The sequence below is a fragment of the Equus przewalskii genome, chromosome 9 (genome assembly GCF_037783145.1).
Source record: "Equus przewalskii isolate Varuska chromosome 9, EquPr2, whole genome shotgun sequence".
NCBI classification, from domain to species: Eukaryota; Metazoa; Chordata; class Mammalia; order Perissodactyla; family Equidae; genus Equus; species Equus przewalskii.
The window spans coordinates 15,774,581-15,791,806 of record NC_091839.1 but is presented as its reverse complement, the minus strand read 5'-3'; the positions used below and the strand labels follow the sequence as shown (position 1 = coordinate 15,791,806).

General features: G+C 51.5%; 1 protein-coding gene across 3 annotated transcripts in view; it reads left to right on the top strand.

Annotated features, from left to right (window-relative positions):
• Positions 1 to 17,226, top strand: part of SYMPK (symplekin scaffold protein) — a 39,919-nt gene that overhangs the window by 13,811 nt on the left and 8,882 nt on the right. For all 3 annotated transcript variants that reach the window (XM_070632990.1, XM_070632992.1, XM_070632991.1), the window contains exons 8-18: positions 834 to 1,004; positions 2,252 to 2,491; positions 5,991 to 6,145; positions 8,191 to 8,341; positions 9,442 to 9,646; positions 10,456 to 10,606; positions 11,923 to 12,158; positions 13,218 to 13,299; positions 13,542 to 13,655; positions 14,714 to 14,861; positions 15,859 to 16,019. In XM_070632990.1, the coding sequence (XP_070489091.1) occupies positions 834 to 1,004; positions 2,252 to 2,491; positions 5,991 to 6,145; positions 8,191 to 8,341; positions 9,442 to 9,646; positions 10,456 to 10,606; positions 11,923 to 12,158; positions 13,218 to 13,299; positions 13,542 to 13,655; positions 14,714 to 14,861; positions 15,859 to 16,019 (1,814 nt within the window). The remainder of the gene's footprint in view (positions 1 to 833; positions 1,005 to 2,251; positions 2,492 to 5,990; positions 6,146 to 8,190; positions 8,342 to 9,441; positions 9,647 to 10,455; positions 10,607 to 11,922; positions 12,159 to 13,217; positions 13,300 to 13,541; positions 13,656 to 14,713; positions 14,862 to 15,858; positions 16,020 to 17,226) is intronic.

Here is a 17,226-nt window from a genome sequence, read left to right as displayed (position 1 = left end):
AAAAAAACAGGATCATGCTTTATATTGTCAGCAGAGAGGCATAGAGTGTGTTTGAATCTCTTCTCTACCATTGGGCAAGCGACCTATTCTCTCTGAGCTTGTTTCGTCATTGATAAATTGGGGGTCATTATTCTGGCATCTACCTTAGGGTGTAGATATGGCATTTGGTGAGTTAATATGGCTGGTAGAGTGAGCATTCCATAAATACTAGCTCTTCTTGTGTATTGTTTGACAGCCGTTTTAACTCAACAGTAATATCTCTAGTTACATCTTTATCTGTCAAAGTCATGTTCATTTCCTACACAATATTCCATAGTATGGTTACATCACATTCTATTAAGCAATCTCTGTTCATAGATTAGCTTTTTTATTCACTATGTCAGCTAATGTGGCGGTCATTATGTTTTTGTATAGGAAAAAAATGTCGAGAAAGATATCCACCAGAGTTAGGTGGGTTAACTTTTGGGGACTGGATGGAGGAGAGTGTTGGTACAAGGCACCTTGAGCTCTGTGTCAATGTGTATATACACATCTATACGCACTCAAGGTTTCATATCAGTGTAGTTCATACAGTTTCCTATAGTTGAATATTTAACATTATTTCTAGTTTTTTTATTGCGAGCCCATGCTTTGAGCATCCTCATCACTAAATTTTTATACTCATTTATGGTCCATCTCAGGACTCATCAACCACTCAGTTTTCTGTGGTTTTGTCAGCCATTCACGGCTATTCATGTACAAGGGTCTCTCTCCTTTTGGCCCCAGAGGCTGCTCTCTCTGGAGGCCTGGGAAGAAAGGCTCCTGCTACCCGGTTCTCTTCTTTCGCTCATTAGATGTGCTGTGGGAAGAGGGCAAGGCGGCCTTGGAGCAGCTGCTCAAGTTCATGGTGCACCCCGCCATCTCCTCCATCAACCTGACCACGGCCCTCGGCTCCCTCGCCAACATTGCCCGCCAGAGGCCTATGTTCATGTCTGAGGTGATCCAGGCCTATGAGACCCTGCACGGTAGGTTGTCGCCTCTGCTTCCCCTCTCCACTGGCCAGTCTGCTCTTTCCTGAGGACAGGTGAGCTAGGCAGTGGGCCCCTGAGGGATCCATCATCAGTCTAGTAGGTGGTGGACACAAGAAACGATTCTCTGGGACAGACAGGAATCTTTCAGTTGCATGTGACAGAAACCTGGTTCAAAACTGGCTTTAATATTGAGGTATGTGTGGTTGAAATGACATGATGTCTATGAAATACTTTAAAATATTCCAGCTTCCCCCTTCACCAAAAAAAAAAAAAAAGTAGGGAGCATGGCTGTGCCAAGATAAGCAAAATGTTAGTGGGTACACGGTGACTCATTATACTGTTTTTAATACTCTTGTGCATGTGTGAAAACTGAAGAGCCTGGGGCTGAGGCGTGAGTGTGTACAGATCATGGATCTGTCTCCATCTCTTGGCTCTTATTTTCTCCGTGTTGGCTTCATTCTGTGTCTCTTTCCTTTAGGTAGCAAAGATGGCCCCCAATAGCTCCAGGCTTCCATTCTATCCACTTGACAACCCTCCCGAGGAAGGAGAGTGTCTCCTTCCCAGTCATTCCAGCACAAGTCCGCAGGCTGATGCTCATTGTTTCTGATTGGCTGAGAAGAGATTACGAGCCTATGTCTGACCCAATCACGGTGGCCAAAGGATTGCAGTGTTCTTACTGGCCCTGAGTCTCTTGCCCACTTGAACTTAGAATGGAGCCAGGGTGGTTCCCTCAAAGGAGAATGGGAGAGTTGTTGGCCGAGGGAGGGGGAAAGGGTGCTGAGCAGGCAAAATTACAGGTGTCCTCTTTCCCTCTGGAACAGAGGAGGCTCGCTCATCAAGGTGACTGTTAGACATTCGAAAGTCATTGTGGTGGCAGGGACCAAGGACGAACTGTTGCACCAGTTCATCTGGGACATTCTGGAGGTGAAGGTGGTGATTACAGCCTTCCCAGAGGAGGCATGTTGGAATTTCCAGACCAGAGATGGAGGGAGATGAGATTTTATGTTTAATAAAAGGGAGGGTGAGTTTTCTGTTTGTATTAAGGATGACTGAGACTAATGGAGACCTCTCAAGGATTTTAAGCATCAGTTTGTACTGGGGGAAGGCCACACCTTAGATGTGAAGAAACTTTTCTGGGAGATCCTGCAAGACCATTGCCCGTTCTGGGGCTTGGGAAGTGACACTAGCAGGGCCCCGTGAGCTCTGTCCACAGCACAAAGCTCTTGCTTCTATCTTCGCAGCCAACCTGCCCCCGACGCTGGCCAAGTCTCAGGTGAGCAGTGTGCGCAAGAACCTCAAGTTGCACCTGTTGAGTGTGCTGAAGCACCCGGCCTCCCTGGAGTTTCAGGCCCAGATCACCACCCTGCTGGTGGACCTGGGCACGCCTCAGGCTGAGATCGCCCGCAACATGCCCAGCGGCAAGGATGCCCGCAAGCGGCCCCGAGATGACTCAGATTCTGCACTCAAGAAGATGAAGCTGGGTGAGCTGAGGAGCCGGGTCAGGCCTGGCAGGAAGTGGTGGCTGGGACTCAACACATTTAAGATGTTTTATTATTTACATTAAACTTTAAGCTTAATTTATGTTAGCTAATATTGTATTAGAAATTACATTGTATAAATATGATGACGTAGTAAATGATATCAAAATAGAATTGTTAAAGTATGTGATGTACTTAAAAATAATTATAAATTATTTAGATTATACAAAAAGAAATAAAATGAAAATAGTCTCCCTCATCTCCCTCTTATCCCTCTCTCCAAAAGTAATCACTCCCCAGGTGTTAACATTTATGTTTTCTTTGAGAAATGCCCTATATGTGTAGAGTTCTTTCCTTTGTTTCATTTATAAGTGGGTTTTCTTTTTTTTAAAGATTGGCCCTGAGCTAACATCTGTTGCCAATCTCCCTCTTTTTTTTTTCTTCTCCCCAAAGCCCCCCAGTACGTAGTTGTATATTCTAGTTGTAGGTCCTTCTGGCTCTGCTGTGTGGGACCCTGCCTCAGCATGGCCTGATGAGCGGTGCCATGTCCGCACCCAGGATCGGAACCAGTGAAACCCTGGGCTGCTGAAGCGGAGTGTGCGAACTTAACCACTTGGCCTTGGGGCCAGCCCCTATGAGTGGGTTTTCTTACTGAAGTGGTTTTTAATGGTTGTATTAGTTATCAGTAGTGTTAACCATGGCAGCCTTCCTTACTCCAAAAAAATTTTTTTAAATCGGTCATGTCTTTTTCTAGGACATTTACAAAAGAATCTTTTTTTGTTGTTTTCTTCATTTAAAAAAATAAGGAATTTATTTTGCTGTAAGGAGTAAGGTAGGGATCTATGTTTTTGTCCATAGTTAAGCATACAAAGCAGACTGTTCTGTACCTTAATTTGTTTAGTAATCATCTAGGAGCTCTTTCTGTACCTGCACATAGAAATCTAGTGCATCCTTTTAATGGTGGCATCACAGTCTGTAGTGCCCATGGACCACTTTAACCGAGTCTCCCAGGGATGGACATTTCATTTGTGTCCATTTTTTTTAACTATAAAGATTGCTATAGTATAACAGTCTTGGGCACATGTCCAGTCATAGGACAAATTCCAAGTAGTGGAATTGGTGGGGCAAAGGTTTTGTGCGCTTAAGGTCCTTTTTGCCCACCACTTTTATTTTTCTATTTCTTTAAACTTTTTATTTTGAAAGAATTTTGAACTTGCAGACGAGTTACAAGAATAGTCTGGAAAACTCCTGTGTACCCCACAAGTCGGGGATCATACACTGCATGTACTTGTCATGCCCTTTAGTCTCCCAAATTAGGTCCTCAGCCTTCTCTGTTTCACAACCTTGACCTTGTGAAGAGGGCAGGACAGCTGTTGGATATCTGTTTGGGTTTGTCTGCTCTTTTCTCCTGAGCGAATTCAGGCTCTTCGCTTTTGATGTGCAGGAGTGACGCCCTGACTTCCTCGGTGTGGTGTCAGGAGGCGCATGATGTCAGTTTGTCCCATCGTTGGTGGTGGGAATTTGGATCGCTTGGTTGAAGTGGTGTCCCCCAGGTTTCTCGAGTGTAAAGTACCCTTTTTTCCTTTGTAAATAAGAAGTAGGCTGGGGGATGTACTTGAACCTGTGTAAGACACTGGTTCCTCTTCAAACTTCCACCCAGTGGATTTAGCACCCATTGATGATTGGTGCCTGTGTCTATTATTGCTATAATGGTCAAGAAGAGATTTCCTTCTGCATTTAGTAGTTGGCATTCTGCTGTAAGGGAGAGCTTTCTTCTCCCTACTTTATCATCAGTATGGACTTGTGGATTCTTACTGATTCTCAGGGTTATAATCCATTACTGGTGTTATTCATTTTCTTCCTTAGATCGCCTCATATTTAGCCAGCGGGAGTCTTTGAGCTGGCTCCCGTGTCCCTTTAATGTGTCCCATAAGCTTTTTGAGCATTTCTTATTTTCTGGCACAACAAGGTGCTCCAGGCTCATCTTATACTTTCCTTGCCCCAGCCCTGGAATCAGCCATTTTTGTAAGGAGCCCTGGTTTCTTTCAAGTAGGGAGTAGTTTGAGAAATGAAGATCTGATCACTGGATGTGCCCATTGCTACCGGGTGCATTTAAATTCCTGACAGCCTTTGCCAAACTGCTTTCCAAAAACCTGCACAGTGTACACAGCCCAGCAGTGTGTGAGTGCCAGTTACCCACGCCTGCCAGCCCTGACATCCTGTGAACCCTCTGGGCATAAACGGTGTCCTCGGTTTAGATTTGCTTTCTTGCAAGTGTTGGAGTCAGGCTGTGCATTGTTTAAATTTATTAGTCATTTGCATTTCTGTTAAATGCCCCTTCTATTGGGTGGTTCAGCCTGTTGTGATTGAATTCTATCTGCCCTTGGTTAATGCAGGGTATCAGCTCTTGTTACACGTGTTGTAAACTTTTTAAAAAGACTGCGTAACATTTCATCATATTTTTGCCGTAATCTACTTAAATCATCACCCTGTTGAACGTTCCACCTTTTCCACTTTTATAAATACAGCTTCAAGGAACATTTTTGTATATAAAGATTCCTCTCTAAGGTTCAAGTTATTAGTTTGTTTCCTTGAGCTAGAACCACTGTACTTGTCCTCAACCAGCCTGTTACTGATGGAGATCATGTGCCCTTTCTCCGTACAGTCAGTGCTGCAGTGAATTCTCGGTGCATTTTACCTTGGATGTATCTACGAGGAAGTGGGTTTTTCTTTTTCTTTTTGCTTTTTCACCCCAGCCCTCCCAGTACATAGTTGTATATTTTTTAATTGTGGGTCCTTGTAGTTGTGGCATGTGGGGCGCTGCCTCAGCATGGCTTAATGAGCGGTGCCGTGTCCACGCCCGGGATCTGAACCAGTGAAACCCTGGGCTGCCTAAGCGGAGCTCAAACTTAACCACTCGGCCATGGGGCCGGCCCCTGTGAAGAAGTTTTTAGGGTGCGTATCTGGAAGTGGAATTGGTGCATCAAAAGGGGATTTTGGTGTACTATCAAATTGCTTTTCCAAGAGGCCGTTCCCGTTTACATTTCCACGTTCCATACCTCTACTAATAATTGTCACTATCAACCTTTTTAATCTTTGTAAGTTTATATAGGAGAAATGCTATCTTATTAGATTGTTTTTATAAAGTTTTCCTGATTCCTGATGAGGTTGAGCACTATTTCAAAAGCAGATTTTTAAACAACAAAGCTCTGAAATTAGTTAACATTTTCGTCTTCTTAGGGCTTAGTGTGATCAGCTGGGCTGGTATGGTTCATTCCCATTTCCCAGATGAGGAGAACTGAGGCCTTGAGAGAGGCGGTAGCTCCTCAGGGTCATGTGGCACTTCGACAGCAGAGCCAAGGCCGCAGCCAAGGTCTTCGTTTACTGCACTGCTCCTGTTTGCTGAGGCTGCCTGGAGGCAGGCACCACCCAGGCTCCCTGGGAGGAGGGAGGGCCTGCTGCTCTTTCTAGAGCCAGCATTTTGTCTCTTTCTCTCTCCCAGAGCCCAACCTGGGGGAAGATGACGAGGACAAGGACTTGGAACCAGGCCCATCGGGGACCTCGAAGGCCTCAGCCCAGATCTCAGGCCAGTCGGACACAGACATCACTGCTGAGTTCCTACAGCCTCTGCTGACGCCTGACAACGTGGCCAATCTGGTGAGGACGGGTGGGGGCTGGTTCCCACAGGGCAAGGAGGAAGTGTCTCCAGTCTTTCATGCCCCTCCACTCCTCACGGTCTGCCTCTTCCACGTGGCAGCAGTCCCACAATGCCTCTCTGTTCTCAGGTCAGGAGGATGTGGTCCAGGGGGCCCTCCTGACTGTGGATGGCCTCTTCTCTGACCTGTAGTCCTTCAGGAGATCACCTGTCACCACCCCCAGCAGTCCCTCTTTGGGTGGTCTGAGGCCCTGTCCAAACCCACTCCGTCTCACTCTCCTCTCCTTTGAAGAGAGAGTCTATTAGCTGGAGAGTGAACCCTGTGAATTGTTTGCCAAGAGCTGTGGGATTGGCATTGGTGGGGCGGGATGGCCAGTGTTTTCCTGGGATTCTCAGAGACACACTGGTTTGAACTGACTGGGGGTTGGGGTCCTCACATCAGCCCTCTGGCTGCAGCAGACCCAGACGTTCCCCCTGGGTGCTCGTGGAGGATGCTTCTTCCCATGCTCGACAGCAGTCGCCCTCAGCCTTCCCTTCTCTCTGCCTAGAGGCTCCAGGGGGCTTAGCTCTTGGGTGAATGGAGTGGAATTTTGTCATGAGGGTGGCAAGAGGGAGTTTTCTCTCCAGCTCAGATCTCTTTGGTGAGCTCCAGGCCTGGATACGTGGCCATCTCCTGCATCATTCTCCCCTTGGGTGTTCCGCGGGCACCTCAGACTCAACACGTCAACACTAAACTTGTGAAATTTCCTCCCGCACTCCTCTGCAGGCCCGTGGCCCCTCCGGTGTTCTTGGCACACCAGCCTCTCAGTTCCCAAGCCACGAACCCGGGAGTTAAGCTCTTTGCCTCCCCCAGTCCTTCCCCGCTTCTTCATCCCGGGGCCCCAGCCCTGTCTGGGAACGCCCTTTCCACTGCTTGCTCCCTGCGGCAGCCAGAGGGATCTTTCTAAAGTACAAGTCAGGACGCTTGCCTGCTCAGATCCCTGCCAGGGCTCTCTGTTTCCTTCCAGGGAACATTTACATCCAGCTTGCCTCGGGCCCTGTCTGAGTTAGCTTCCGTGCACTCGCTGCGCTTTGTCCTCATCACTCCTGGGAAGTTGTCCTTTTCAAATTACTGCTGTGAAGTTGTTCCTAGGATGCTTTTTGTAACACCGGCTGTCTCTGTAGTGATGTGCTGCTTTTTGTCTCACAGTGTCTCCTTACTCTTTCTTGTTTAGTCTTGCCATAGGTTTGCTTGTTTTCAGTCATTTCGAAGAACTGGCACTAAAATTTCGTTGACACTCTTTTGTAGCCTTTTGTTTCCTCTCTGTTGTCTCTCCTTCTTGCTGCCTGCTCTCTGTGACTGTTCTTCCCCAAAGGTTTAAGTTAAATGCCTGGCTTATTAGTTTTCATTCTTATTTCCCAGCGTAAACATTTAAGCATCTGATTTTCCATCTAAGTACCATTTTTGCTGCATCTCACACATTTTTTAGTTGTTTCACTATCTTTCTGTTCTAATTATTTTATTATTTAGAGTATGCGTTTAAACTTCCAAGCATGGAGGGAGTTTGAAATTATCTTTCGTTACCAGTTCCTGACAGACGTGGATGTGCTGTGTCAGGATACTGATTTTCTAAGTCAATGTTAAGTCCTTATGACAGCCTTCACTGGACCCCCTCCCCCTCTCTGGGCAGGGTACCAGCTCTGCTTCCTCTTAGCCTTCCCCCTTGTTGCTGTGCCTGGAATACGTACCCCTCCCACCGCAAGACTTCACCTTGTGCTGGTCCGATTCCTGCCTTCCTCTCAGTTCTCATCTTAGGTGCCCTTCCCCAGGGGGCCAAAGCCATCCCTGGCCCTCCTGGTGTGTCCCATGGCACCCTTTACTTCTCTCGCTCATGCACCACACTGCGTCATTACTCGTATTTTCTCTGACTTTCCTTGGAGTCGGAGCTCCACAAGAGCAGGCCGGGGTCTGTCTTAGTCACTGCCATTTTCCCAGCATTGGCCTGGTCATGAAACGAATGCTTGAATCAGTGAGTAAGGAAAGGCTCCTCTTCCTGGGCATCCGCAGGTCCTCATTAGCATGGTGTACCTGCCCGAGGCCATGCCCGCCTCCTTCCAAGCCATCTATACCCCAGTGGAGTCCGCAGGCACTGAAGCCCAGATCAAGCACCTGGCTCGGCTCATGGCCACCCAGATGACAGCTGCAGGACTGGGGCCAGGTGAGTGTCCCATGGAGCTGACCCTGACCAGGGTTTAGCTCTGTGGCTGCTGGGTTCTCCTTAATGGAATAGCACCTCCTTGTGGTGGTGCAAATGAAAACCACAGGAGATCTTGGGTGTAAATGATTACAGGTCTCAGGTATATTGAGCACTCAGTATTCTCAGGACCTGGGCTTTGAAATCGAGCAGACCTGGGTTTCAGGTCTGAGTTGAACTAGACTGCCTCAGCCACTTGATAGCTCTGTGATTTTGGTCAAATTAGTTAACCTCTCTGAGCCTCAGGCATTTTCCCATTTTAACAGTACTATTGAGGTATAAATTACGTAAAGTGAAACATATAACTCTTTAAGTGTACACCTTAGTGAACACACCAGTGTAACCACCACCCAAATGGAGATATAGACCATTTCCATCACTCTAGAAAGTTCCTTCTTGCTCCTTTCCAGTCAACACTCATGGCATCCCACCTCCAGAGACAACCACTGTTCTGATTTCTGTCTCCATGGATTAGTTTTTCCTGGCCTTGAACTTCATATAAATGGGATCATAGTGAGTCTGGCTCCTTTTGTTCTGCATACGTTTTTGAGATTTGTCCATGTTGTCCTGTGAACCGGACATAAAATAGTTTCTTTTTTAGTTCTCCGTAGTATTCCCTTATGTGAATAGGCCACCATTTGTTTATCCACGCTCCTGTTGATGGACCTATGGGTTGTTTCCAGTTTTTGGCCATTGTGAATCAAGCCGCTGTGAACCTTTGTGTACAAGTGTTTTGATGCCTCATTTATCTTATGTATGTGCCAGGGAGTGGAATTGGGTCACGGGTTAGGGTATGTTCAGTGCTATTAGAAACTGCTCATCAGCTTCCCAAAGTGGCTGTACTATTTGGTCCTCCCATCAGCAGTGAAGGGCATTTCTAATTTGAGCCTCCATTGTTGTATTGCAAAAAGGGGTAGAAAGCATACCTGCTCCCGAAAGGTGATTTGCCGATTTAAATGTCTTGTGTGTACCAGGCTTAGTATTGAGCCTGGCACGCAGGAGGTCCTTGGATGGAAGCAGGTGGGTCTGACATGCCTGGGGCCCGTTGGCTGCCTCCCCCTCAGGCGTGGAGCAGACGAAACAGTGCAAGGAGGAGCCCAAGGAGGAGAAGGTGGTGAAGCCAGAGAGCGTCCTGATCAAGCGGCGCCTGTCAGCCCAGGGCCAGGCCATTTCGGTGGTGGGCTCCCTGAGCTCCATGTCCACGCTGGAGGAGGAGGCGCCCCAGGCCAAGAGGAGGCCAGAACCTATCATCCCTGTCACACAGCCCCGGTGAGTCCCTGTGCAGGGGCTGGTACAGGACTGAGGGCCTGGTTCTTGGTGCGTGTGTGTGTGAGAGAGAGAGACAAAGACATAAACGGAGGTAGGTCTAGACGAGGGTCTCTCTGACTCCGGAGTCAGTGCCATAACCGCTCAGCCGTAGTTTTCCTTTACGTAAAATGCCCCTTTACTTATGTCTAAACTGGGGATCATAGTCTCTCTTTCTCGAAGGATCAAGGGAGAATTAAGTGAGTTCACGGGGATGGTTAGATAATTAGAGTAGGTAACTTGGGGGTGAGAGTGATCGTGATTCCTAAGAGGTAGTGAGTGCTACTGGTTATTACCAGCATCGTCCTGTTGTTACCCCCTTATGGACCACAGAATCCAGCCAGGCTTGCTAATGGGGCCTCGCCTGATCTGCTGCCCCGCCCGGCTCTTGTCCCCCTCGCCCCCTCCTCCAGCCACACCGGCCTCTTGGTGTTTCTTGAGCAACCAAGCAGGCCCCCATTTGACGGCCCTTGCACTTCCTGTTCTCTGCCTGGAGAGTTCATCACCCAGACATTTGTGCATCTTGTCCCCTCGCGTCATTCAGGTTTCCACTCACATCTGCCTCCTCGTAGAAGCCTTCCCTGAGACACCCTTTACAAAAACAGAACGGCTCCCATGTCCTGTGCCCTGCCGTGCCTCAGCGTCACAGGGGAGTTAGAGACGCAGCCTGGGGGTGTCTCTGTATTGCCTGGATGGGGAGAGTCGCCAGTGGGCCTGGGCTCCAGAAAAGATGTTCCGACTCACTGTGTCCCTGTCTCTGCTACCCTATGTAGGCTGGCAGGCGCCGGTGGGCGCAAGAAAATCTTCCGTCTGAGCGATGTGCTGAAGCCCCTGACTGATGCCCAGGTTGAGGCCATGAAGCTGGGCGCTGTGAAGCGGATCTTGCGGGCTGAGAAGGCTGTGGCCTGCAGCGGGGCGGCCCAGGTGTGCCCCTGTCCCCCAAGCCTGACCTTCCAGTCCTCTTCCCAAGAGCTTGCCTTCCTCCCAGTGAAGAGACGGGCCCCAACGTCAGACCTCTCTGGCTCCAGAGCCCAGCTCTGCCGCTCACCAGCCGCAGGGCCTTGGGCTAGCCCCTTCTCCAAGCCTCACTCTGTCCTCCCCATGACACGGAGACGCTGGCGGCAGCTCCACACGGCTGCTGAGGAGGCAGAAGTGGGTGGACGTGCGTGCACTCTTAGCCAACACACAGCTCGCTGCAAGGAACAGCCCCGCGAGTGGGGGCTGCTGTTGGGCTCGCTCTTCTTGGTGGTTGATGTTATTATTTAGATTCAGACACACCTGGTTTAAATCCTGATTCTGCCGCTTACTGTTGTTGTAACCTCAGTCAAGTGACTTTTTTCCCTTTTTTTTTTTAAAGATTTTTATTTTTTTCCGTTTTCTCCCCAAAGCCCCCCAGTACATAGTTATGTATTTTTAGTTGTACGTCCGTCTAGTTGTGGCATGTGGGATGCCACCTCAGCATGGCCTGATGAGCGGTGGCATGTTTGTGCCCGGGATTCGAACTGGCAAAACCCTGGGCCACCGAAGCGGAGCATGCAAACTTAACCACTCGGCCAAAGGGCCGGCCCCTTATGTTTTTGAAGTATATATATATATATTTTTTTTTGTAATTTTTTTAATTTTTCCTTTTTTCTCCCAAAGCCCCTCAGATACATAGTTGTGTATTTTTAGTTGTGGGTCCTTCTAGTTGTGGCATGTGGGACGCCGCCTCAGCATGGCTTGATGAGCAGTGCCATGTCCGCACCCAGGATTCAAACTGGTGAAGCCCTGAGCCGCTGAAGCACAGCACACGGACCCAACCACTTGGCCACGGGGCCAGCCCCTGAAGTATGTTTTTAATTAACCAAGTAGTACATGAACATACTCTCTCTGTTAAAAAATATTCCCAGGCCATAGAGGTATACCGTAAGTCTTCTTTGGCCCCCACCTGCTTCCCATCCCCTCCCCAGAAGTGACCAATGCACAAATTAGGAGAACCCTTCAAGATCTTTTCCTGTGTACTGAAGTATGCAGATAATAATCCCAGAAACTCACAGTTTTATTCTGTGATGATTGATTTTTTTTCTCTCTGTTCATTTTTTTTTCACATAAACGGGACCCACTGGGTATAAGGTTCTTCAGCTTCCTTCACATAATGCCGGGTCTGCGATGGGGGTCCCTGAGCCCAAGCAAGGAGTCATGCCTGTGGGCTGTCTGGGATTGCCCATCCTCACACCGACACACACTTGTTCTCCTGTCAGGTGCGCATAAAGATCCTGGCCAGCCTGGTGACACAGTTCGACTCGGGCCTGAAAGCCGAGGTCCTGTCCTTCATCCTGGAGGACGTGCGGGCCCGCCTGGACCTGGCCTTCGCCTGGCTCTACCAGGAGTACAATGCCTACCTGGCAGCCGGTGCCTCGGGCACCCTGGACAAGTACGAGGACTGCCTCATCCGCCTGCTCTCCGGCCTGCAGGAGAAGCCAGACCAGAAGGATGGGTGAGAGGGACAGCCCTGCACCCTCCTGTCCCCAGCAGTCTCCCCTCCTGTGTCCTGCCTTTCCTTTCTGGCTTCTCACCACCTCCCTCTTCGTCACCAGCAGCCTCAGTTCTCCGTGCGTCCGTCCCAAGTCTCCCTCTCTCCCACTCTCTGGAGTCACAAACAAGGTAGCTTCAGTGTGGGCTCTGGCCCCCGCGCCCTGGGCCTGCTTCCAGCTCTGCCACTTGCTCTCTGACTGACCTGCGTCACTCACCTCTGGGCCTCCAGTTTCTCATCTTAAATATAGGAGTACCTGCTGCATAGGCTTATTTTGGAGGTTGGCTTCCCTCCATCCCCGTCTCTTGCCTGAATTGGTTCTGTCACTTCCTCTTTGTTCTCAGCCTCCAGCTTATCTCTCCATTCTCCACACAGTGGTTGGGTGACATTGTACAATGTAAATCCTGTCTTGTCACTTCCCTACTAAAAGCTTTCCGTGGTTCTCCATTGCTCTTTGAATAAAATGCAGCCTCCTTGCTATACCTGGCGAGACCTTGTGTAATCCAATCCCTACCGGCCTCTTTAGCCTCTTTTTCTGCCCCTCTGCCCCTCACTACACCCAAACTTTAGCTACACTGGCTTTCTCTCTGTTTCTTGAACATGCTGAGTTTAAGGCTTGACACTGACTGTTCTCTCTGCCTACAGTGCTCTCCCGCCCACTCTTTGTATGGCTGGCTCCTTCTCATCCCCCAGTGTCGACTCACTTGTTAGCTCAGAGTGGCCTTTTGTGGCTACCACATCTGAAACAGCAGTACCCTCCCCAGTGCCCGTCACTCCCCGTGCCGCTGTGTTGACTGAGTGAGGTTAGGAACCCCCGTCTGACGAAGGGGAGAAGCTGAGTCTCCGCGGGGTCCAGTCTCTGCGCGGGTCGTCCGCTGCAGTGTTTGCACCCTGCCCTGCTCCCTCCACAGGTCTGGAACCAGAGCTTGAGCGAGTGGCCTGTGAGGGAGGCCCTGGCAGCTCTCCGTGCTCACCATTCAACGGCCCCTCCTCAGCCGTTCCCTGTCCCTCCCTCTCTGGCAGGATCTTCACCAAGGTTGTGCTGGAGGCGCCGCTGATCACCGAGAGTGCCCTGGAGGTGATTCGCAAGTACTGTGAGGATGAGGTGAGGACCGGCTGTGTCCCGTGCCGTGCGTCACCGTGCCGGTGGGAGCCCTGCTTGCTACAGCCGGTGGCAGGGGTCAGGACCCTGCCTTGGGGGGTCTGAGGGCACACAGCATAGGCCCTGTGGCAGTGGGGTCTGTGAGGCACTAGGCCCTTCTGTCCAGTACCCGATATGAGCGGGGCAGGGAGACACCCCAAAGGCACCCTGCAGGTAGACTGAGCTCCGGGTCCCTCCTGCCACAGAGTCGCACCTACCTGGGCATGTCCACTCTCCGAGACCTGATCTTCAAGCGCCCGTCCCGCCAGTTCCAGTACCTGCATGTCCTGCTCGACCTCAGCTCCCATGAGAAGGACAAGGTGATCCCCTGCCACCTTCTACTGGGCCACGCTCAGCCCTTCTTCTGTCCTGAGTAACCAGCTCAGCCTCTTACACACTGCCCTGAAAGTTCCTCTCTGGGCCTAATACCCTCCTTGCAACAGGGTTTTGGTGGTTCTTTTTCCATGTTTGATGGCATGAAGCTGCTTAGAATATACACACACACGTACCTTCATGCTCCCAGGAAGGGCAGTTCTGTTCTTGCTCTTGTCCATCATGTTGCTGAGCCCTTTTTAAGGCCTGGCACTGTGCCGGGACCTGTAGGATGCTGACCAGGAAAGGAGCCATTGTGACCCATCAGCAGGCAGTGAGCACACAGCATGCTTGGTGCCAGGAGTGGAGCAAGCACCTGTGGCTGCGGGAGCCCTGGGGAGGAGCCTGACCCATCCGATGGGAGGATAGGTGGGGAGGTGCTTTACTGGAGGCTTCTGGAGGAGCGGACTCGTGAGCCAAGGCTTGAGATCTGAGTATATGGGTGTGCTCTGGCCAGAGGGAGCATGTGTGCATGTGTGTGACCAGAGGGCCCTTGACCCATCCCTGCTCGGGTCTTTTGCCAGCTCCTTTCCCGGTGTCATGTGTCCATTCGTTCAGCAAACCCTCACTGCACACTCTGGCTCACCCTGTGGTGCTCTTGAGGACAGAGCAGCGCCCAAGACCAGCCCCTGACCTCCTGGCTCCCAGCAGGGGATGTCTCAGTGAAACAGGATATGGCCTGTGACAGGCATTCCAGGCAGTGGGAACCCTTTGTGCCAAGTCTCAGCCAGGAAGAATGCCATCACTTTTGAGGAACTGAGGAAAGCTTGTTCTGGGTGGAGCATAGCAAGCAAGGCAAGAAAGGATAAGAGGTGGGGCTGAGCAGGTAGATGGGGAGGTGATGCAGGGCCCCGAGTTGGGCAGGAGACCTCTCTTGAGCCGATGACCAGCCTTGGGCACAGCCGGGCTGGGCCCTTTTCAAGCCTGGGCTTGTTTTCACACTGGTGCTGCCAGGCCCAGGACGGCTGTCTCCCCCGCTACCATCTTGCCCCAACTCTGTCCTCAGGTGCGTTCCCAGGCCCTGCTATTCATCAAGCGCATGTACGAGAAGGAACAGCTGCGAGAGTACGTGGAGAAATTTGCCCTCAACTACCTGCAGCTCTTGGTCCACCCCAACCCGCCGTCTGTGCTGTTTGGAGCTGACAAGGACACAGGTTCGCTGCAGGTTCATCAGATGCTGCGTGCTGAGCACCTGCTGTGTCCTGGGCCTCGGGCAGGGCCCTGGGAACAGAGCTGGATAGAAGCTGAGCCCTGCCCAGTCCACTAGGGAAGACAGCCAGACAGTAATAGCAGGCCTGGGGTGGCGAAACCAGGGCGCTGCAGGAGCCCAGAGGGGCGCCTGGCCTAGCCTGAGGGGTCAGAGAGAGTGTCCTGGAGGAGGGGACAAGGAGAGCTAGCCAGTGATGGGGCTCCAGGAACCGCCAGGCAGGATCACGGCAGCCCAGCCTGTTCCCTCCGCAAAGCCCTGGGTCCCCCACAGTTACAGATGAGGAAATGCAGACCCCAAGGGAGTGGACCATTAAATTGGAAGGTTCCGTCTGTGGCGGGAAGCACAGGGCTTTCTGGGAGCCCAGGAGCACTGACACAGCCTGGGTCCCGGGAAAGCTTCCCAAGAGAGGTGCTGGCTGCGTGAGACCCCCGAGGATGAGGACGTACAAAAAGAGGAGTTGGGCAGTGGCATTCCAGGCAAAGGAGCAGCATGTGCAGAGGCTCTGAAGTGGGGGCCCTGGAGGGGCTGTCAGAAGTTGGGTGTGACCAGAGCACACAGCCCCAGGGGCGGGGCTGCCCCAAGCCTGGCCTAGCATGTAGAACAAGGTGAGGAGCTGAGGATTTATCCCTAGGGCACAGGGCAGTCACGGGAGCACTGAGCAGGAGGAGGACAGGGTCAGAGCTGCGCTTGGGAAAGACCTCTCTGGCTGCCCTGTGCGTCAGTGGTCAGAAGAGACAAGACAGAAATTAGTACAGAGGCTTCTAAAAGGAGAGCAGTCTTGATCCCGCCCTGTTTCCCTTATGATTGGCTTCCTGCCCCCGAACAGTCTGCTCCCCAGGCCCGGCTCCTTTCTGCTTTCCCTGCCGGAAGGGACAGACATTGGGGTCGGGGGGAGTGGGAGGGGAGTGGGCCAGCCTGATCCCCGCCCCCTGCCCTCCCAGAGGTGGCAGCGCCTTGGACCGAGGAGACAGTCAAGCAGTGTCTGTACCTCTACCTGGCCCTCCTGCCTCAGAACCACAAGCTGATCCATGAGCTGGCGGCCGTGTACACTGAGGCCATCGCCGACATCAAGCGGACAGTGCTAAGGGTCATCGAACAGCCGGTGAGGCCCCTGAGCCACCAGGCTCTGCCTACCCATGGGCCCTTCCCCGCTATCTCCACCTCGGGGTGTGCTGAGCACAAGGGCTTGTCATCCCGGGCTGAGCAGCTCTGTTGCTGGCGGGTGGTCCACACGGCCATCTGTCTGCTCGTGAGAAGACATCAGGGGAGCGGGCCCGCCATTGCGAGCCTGGAGGTGGACACGCCTGGCCTCCCATTCTGCCTGTCACTTTCTCACTGTGTGAACTTGCGCTCCTGCAGTGAAAGTGGGGAAGATAATTCAGTCCCCCAGCCTGTTGCAGGGATTCTGGGAACTCGAGCTCGTGAACAGCTGTCCCTGTGGTCACCTAGGAGCTGGCTCTCCCCTGCCTTGCTGATGCGAGTCTCGAGTTGCCATTGCATAAGTCCCTCCTGCTCCTCTTCTTGGAGCCACAGGGTCACCCACATGAGAAGCAACTCAGTTGCGAAGTAGCACCTAAAACTCAGAATGTCTGCCTTCCAATTTCCAGCTGGATTTGAAGCCACCTTTTTGTATCTCTGTCTCTGACATGCTTTTATTACGGAAAGTTTCCAAGATAAACAAACGAGGAAAGCATGGGATGTTCATTCCCGCATACCTGCCGCCCAGATTCAACGGTGTCCTCACCTGTAACATGGGGATAATAGGCTCATTGTGTGGAGAAGCAGATTTTTCTCCCCATGTTCGAGTTGAACCCGCTGGGCCGTGAACTCCTCGAGGGCAGAGACTGTCAGTGCTTATCGGGAAAGGAAGGCGGGAAGCCCTGACCCCGGCCCTCCGCTCCCGGCTCTTGCCTCACGGGGGCAGGTGCACACGCAGCAGCCGGTGGAGCCCGGGTTGGAGCAGGCAGCCAGGCTTGGGCGCTGGCAGTCACAGAAGGGGGTGGGTGGGGTCACTGATGCCTGAAGCCAGAATTGAAGGACAGGCTGGGCATTAAGGGCCAGCTTAGGTCAGAGACAGCAGAGAGAAGGCAGGGCCTGCCCAGTAGGAGGTGAGCCCTGGTGAGGGCTCAGGAGCTGCAGTGAGTGTATCCGTGTGAGACTGGGTGGAAGAGACCGAGATGCTTCTGCCCCACCCCTCGCCCACCTGCCCCAGGTTTCTCCTGCTTCTCTAACCCTGTCACCAGTTCTCCGCCCTACCTCAGTTTTATGGAGATGTAATTAACATATAACATTGTATTAGTTTCAAGTGT